Source organism: Anopheles aquasalis, chromosome 2, assembly GCF_943734665.1.
Source record: "Anopheles aquasalis chromosome 2, idAnoAquaMG_Q_19, whole genome shotgun sequence".
In the NCBI taxonomy this organism is placed as follows: Eukaryota; Metazoa; Arthropoda; class Insecta; order Diptera; family Culicidae; genus Anopheles; species Anopheles aquasalis.
Genome location: NC_064877.1, coordinates 37,520,299 through 37,526,116, shown reverse-complemented (window position 1 = coordinate 37,526,116; position 5,818 = coordinate 37,520,299). Strand labels below are relative to the sequence as shown.

The 5,818-nt window shown below is 44.9% G+C and overlaps 1 protein-coding gene across 1 annotated transcript; it reads left to right on the top strand.

Annotated features, from left to right (window-relative positions):
• The first annotated feature begins 3,888 nt into the window (after nt 1–3,888).
• LOC126581080 (odorant receptor 30a-like) lies at nt 3,889–5,420 on the top strand. Its single transcript, XM_050244516.1, has 5 exons — nt 3,889–4,170; nt 4,255–4,872; nt 4,936–5,025; nt 5,087–5,239; nt 5,302–5,420. The coding sequence occupies exons 1-5, from the start codon at nt 3,889–3,891 to the stop codon at nt 5,353–5,355; spliced, it is 1,197 nt and encodes a 398-aa protein (XP_050100473.1). The 3' UTR covers nt 5,356–5,420.
• Nucleotides 5,421–5,818: the final 398 nt, after the last annotated feature.

The window sequence follows — 5,818 nt, the reverse complement described above, 5'->3', positions numbered from 1 at the left end:
AAAATGAATGCGAAGTAGGTACCGTTTATTTCATTGACAGCTTACTGTACTGATTGGTCGGATATCTTATTCATGCTTTTCTAGATAGGGTCATGTAAAGAAGGCCGGCAATCAGTTGCATGATGAGGCGAATATATTTTGTATTTTATGTGACTCGAAAATATGTGTATACTCTGCATTTGATGCCGTTTATTACAACGAGTTTTATGTAAAAAAATAACTGAAAACTGGAAAAAAATTACAATAAAAAACCAAAAATCACCCCTTAAAGGACGAAATCGTTTGTCGTTTGCTGGCATGAATAATTTGCATATTGAATAATGTTCTTCACTTCGAAGCCAACAACAACCTTGTTGTGTGCTCAGTGTTATTCTGTTTAAAATTATCTTCCACTAATTCAAGATCTACCCGCCTTGAAAGCTCTTTAACACCGTTCAATGAACGCCACCGGTCGGACATCATTGATCGGCCATGGGTGTGCGAGTATGGTTTCGCACGCATTTGCCCCGGGTTGAACGGCGACCGAGGCGCTTTCTAGCAAAAAAAAAAAAAACTCCTCACTAAGCAAACTCGACCAGCCGTGCCGTGGTGCGAACGGATGAAAATGAACTTCCCCGTCGCTAAAGCGAAACGAACGCGAAGCACATTAAAATGTGAGAACCAGCGCCAACGTCCGGTTGCGTGGACTGCGAACTTACCTCTCACCTGCGACCGGCGTATTTCACGCTTCGGGCACTTTAAACCATGACATTGTCCAGCGGAACGAAAAATCGAAACCTCGAGCTCGATAACGAACAAAAAAAAAAAAAGAAACGAGGAAATTGAAAGCGGATGGAGAGACGAGAGGGTTCGCGGGGAGGATTGGTAGGTTTTTTGTTCACCCTCTCCACCTTTCCACCTTCCTTTGCGAAAAAGTTGGCATCACCGTTGGCCACATTTTGGTTTGGCAGCTAAACTGCGCTCACCGGCGGTGGTGGTGGCGCCGGCAGCGACGGCGGCAACTGACGCAGCGAATCCGAATTTAACGATCTCCAAAGTTTACTCCACTGGGCCGAAGGTACAATCAGCGGTCAAGGGTGCGGGGAACGGAGCACTGGAGAACGAGACGAGACGGGACGAATGTCCGAAGGCTTGTCTCGGGAAGGTGGACCTCGGGCAACAGATCCTATTTCGTCGTCAATCCGGCCACCAAGAACCAAGGCGAGCGAAACTGCGAAATGAAACAGAAACCGCTCGCTACAGGCCAGGTGCTCCAGTTTTATGCGTCTCCATTATGGCGTGGTGTTGGACGCATTCGGAGTGGGCCTGGAGGGAGCCGAGCCGCGAAAGGGGAGATCGGGAACAAAAACAACCCGGAAAAGAAAAAACGGGGAAAAAAAATCTCGGACAGGTCATTGGCTATCGGATCTCCCGGACACGGGATCAGTGTTGTCGGGATCAGTGGGCGCCGCTGCTGCAAACGAGCACTCTAAACGAGGACAACCGGACCGGATCGAAGGTAGGACCGGCCAGAGGCGTAACAGGAGCAAAAAAAAAATCCGCCCTCCATCGCGAGAAAATGGCAATGAGTGACCAGCGACCGGTCGAGGTCGAGAGCGGAAAACTTGAAACGTTGCAAGTGGTCGTCCGAGTGTAGGACGACTGGGACCAGACCGGTGTTCGGTGGCTTCGGTCTGGTTTTGTTCGAAGATAAACGCGTCGCGCGAATGTCGCCAGTGGCACCCACTGGCAACGGAGGACACAGCAACACCGAAAAAAAAGGAAAATCCTGAAACTGGAAGCGCAGGTGCAACAAACGGTAAACAATCGGAAGGTGCCTATTTTGCACAGTTGACTTCTACGGTTATGGACTTTTATTGGCCGAGGCTCTGGCTCTGTTCCGAGCGCCGTGTCCGGTGTGACTCGCTCTAGGCGAAGTCAGTTCGCTTGACGACACGATGGAATACCATTCGGCCGAAGGCAGATCTAGCAACCGTGGGGTAGAACAAAAAAAAAAAAAAGCGGGACGAAAGAAAAAGCGTTAAAATATAAAACGCCATTCGGCCTTGCCATTTGCTACCGGTCCTGGGTGCGTCCATCTTTCGTACAGGTTTTTGCCTTCTTTTATACGTAGCTTTTGCCTTTCGGGTGCAGGTTCCGAAATCGGTTTGGTTAGGGGTGGGCAACAACGTTGTGCAGCAACTAACTTAACTTTTTTGTTTCCCATTTCTTCTGCTGGTTGGATGCGTACGTTCGCGTGAGTGAGTACGGTGTACTTCCGGTTGTTAGGATTCTGCTGAGCTGCTCCCTCCCCCCGTCCTCCTCTTCTGTTTGTCCCAATGGGCTATACCTCGGAGTGATGGCGTGGTATTGTGGTTTGGCTTGCAGTCGGTTCATCGATAACGCTTCGACTGCCCAGTCCGGTAGACGATTGCAAAACGGTTGAAATGGTGAACCGTTGCGCCAAAGTGCTACCGGAATGCCGCAGGTGTGACTGCTGCTGAACTGCTTATGAAGTCATTCCGATGAACCTTTAAAGCGCTTGGAACGATCGCTTCGTTGCTGCTTCTAGCTGCCTAGCCTGATGCTGGTAAGAATAGAATTCGTACACCACGTTACTCAATATCACAGTTTAAGCATTTTAAGTGGTGGCAGGATACGAGTGATGGGAGGGATTTCAACGAATCATGCATCTAACTCTATCCTGCAGACAGAACGTTGACAACGGCCGTAGACTAATACGAAGCTATTGCTGGCACGGAGAAACGTAGCGTGGCAAAGTCCTTGCTGAATCTTTTCATTCGTTTCTCATTAACGAACATTTTAAGGTTGCCACTGACTCCCCTTTCAATGGAAGGCACCTAGTAACCAATGGAGGCGCCATACTAATTCTGAAAATGCGGTTGTCACTGCACAGCTAGCCGTACCTATGTCCAGTAAATTGCTTTAAAAATAAAAGTTAAGTAGCTTTAGAATCCATTTGTTGTTGTTCCAGGAAGGGAACGACGGCCGAGAGAATTCCAATTCATGGTTCTTATGCTCTTCAACGAATAGCTCATTTGGTAATAACTATGTTGTGAGACATTTAAAGGCGAGAGAAAGTAGTGGCACCAGTTACACGAATTCGATGAAATGATTGAGTGATGAAAACTTTTTAGTAGATTTCATTTTATTTGTAATTCAAGGGACCTGCTAATCGATAAAGAACAACAAACCGGCACCATCCAATTTAGATAAAGATGTGAAATAATAATCAACCAGCATGACGTCAAATGCGTTTCCCCGTTGAATTATTTCGTGTTCCAGGTGCTATGAATTGGAAATCAAGCTGCTCGCATCGATCGATTTGCGTTCGAGGCATGTCTTGGGTTCCGTAATTGGTGAATCTATGCATTTCACACCTTACCAAAGCGAGCATGAAATCAATTAAAAGGAATTCCTATGCAGGGACAATTTTCTACCAATCGATTGTTTGACCACGTAATCAATATTTGTGATCATACTATAACTGTTTGGAGAAAAAGATGTTCATGGTTTTGGTACTAAGTGAATGTTCTTCATCGTTGAAGCACGAACGAATATATAATCTGCAATGCACATTGAAATTGTTCAAGAGTTAACGTTATTAAAAGATAAAATATAGTACACTTTCGTTACTAATTGCAGTGGAAGTTACTGTTTCCACCAGAATACACGAAAAGTTTTTAAAAAAACTGTTATTACATAAGTTTCATTTCAATTCTGTAATGCCCAATGGCTCACACAGTGGAGCCTGGGAACTGTGGCATCTGCCCGTTGACCGTTGGTTGCGATGCAATTAGGAAGATACTGGGAACTCTGTGTCAGTATAAAATGGCAGTGGGAGCGGTTCAGCATGAGTTTTGTGAGCCCGGACATCATTCGTGAGCGATGGAGTATTTGAGAAAGTTGAAAAAGTATCGCTTCTTTCGCTATGAGACCGCGAATCCGTACGACGGTTGCCGGGAGCTAACTGATAAGATCGAATCTTTCAATCGAATGATGGGCATATCTTTTCTGGAACGTAACCACGACTTTATGACATTTCCGTTTATTTTCCCGATCAGTGCGTTCATCATTTATGGACTTAGTATCTTCATAACTGCGTACCGCGTTCGAAATGACATCACGAGCGTCATTCATTGTGTAACGACATTTGGATTCGGATCTCAGGTAGGTGCTGCTGGACGTTTTGGAAACAGGGGTGAGAAAGTGTTGCTGCAATAAATCAAGCGGAATTGGTTTCCTCACTTTCAGGCGGTTATGAAGATCTATAGCTTCATCATCACGCGACAGGAAGTGATTGCGCTGAACGAGACCAACTTCCAGTACTACCGTATGATGTTGAAGCAGAGCGAGCGCGTCAAAGGAGTGCTGTGCTCGAACTTGAGCCTGATCTTCATCGTAGCTCGCGTGGCTGGCCTCGCCTATATGGTGCTGGAGATCATAACGATGGCAATCCCTGGATTGTCCTCGATATTTCTTACCGATCGCATTCTGCCGTTTGGGTTTTTCTTTCCATTCGTTGACCCCGATACGTGGCCCGGGTACTGCTGGAACTACGTGTTCCAGATGCTGGTAGCCACGTACTACTGGTTAATAGCGGTGGCGTCCGATTGTATGACCATCTTCAATCTGTTCACTGCTTGTGGACAGCTCGATGTACTGATGGCGCTCATTGACGAGCTCAACGAGGACTTGGCCCAGGACGCACCAGCCGATGCGATACGGAGCAAAATTATCGAGATAACTCAGCTGCACCAGCAGCATCGCGCGTATCTGCAACGCCTGGTGAGCTTTCTCAACCTATACCACTTGGTGGCCGTCGGTTGTTCGGTTTTGGCCATGATCTTATCGGTGGTGGGCCTTGTACTGGTAAGAGCCTTGGGTAAGGCATCGATTATGATTTAATCAGTTGTTTCGTGCATTGATTTCCAGCTGGATTGGTATTCTGGTGTAGCATTGGTTTTTCTGGTTTCAATTCAATTGTTCTACATATGCTTCTTGGGCACCAGTCTCGAGATTAAGGTATGGAAACGATTGTAATCGGTCAATGATCAGGTTTCAATTGATTCGTTTGGAGTTCCAGACGGATGCTATGACGGAAAAGGTTAGTGCTGTTTCGTGGAACAAGCTCTCGGTCGCAAACATGAAGCACATGAAGCTGGTACTTGCGCTGACTCAGGAGCCGAAGGTGCTGGTAGTTGCAACGACACCTTTGAACATCAGTACTTACGTCCAGGTATGGTGTAGTGCAACTATTTCGGTTGGGGAAATGGTTTTTTTACTTTATCTATTTTGTAGATCCACAAGATGATTTACTCAATGGCCATGATGCTACGCAATGCTAAGGATTAATCTGTGGATCATTCGATATAATTTATTTGTTCATTGATTCTATTCAACATCCCGTGAGAAGCGAGATCTGATCTGATAGATTTGTTTTAATCACATTGCAATTTACCGAACTCTTAATAACGATGCTACTACTGGCTAATATTTATTAATTACTATTATTAGTAATTATTAATTAAATTAAGATTAACTGTACATCTTTTCAATTTGTTTTAATTGCACGAGTATATTAGTGTGTGCGAGCAGTTATAAGAAGGACAGCTGAAAAAAATGAAGTTACTTTGTTTGTATGGTTGGTTTTGAACCAACACTTAAGTCTACAAATAGTATTTCCATCATTCACTGTGTTCGTTCTTTCGATTTCTTTTCATATGACATGTTATGTTTTAGTGAAATTATGGAAATGGTAAAAATACAATAAAAAATGTTATTCACTTCTGTATATTTTATCCAAAATATAAGTGAT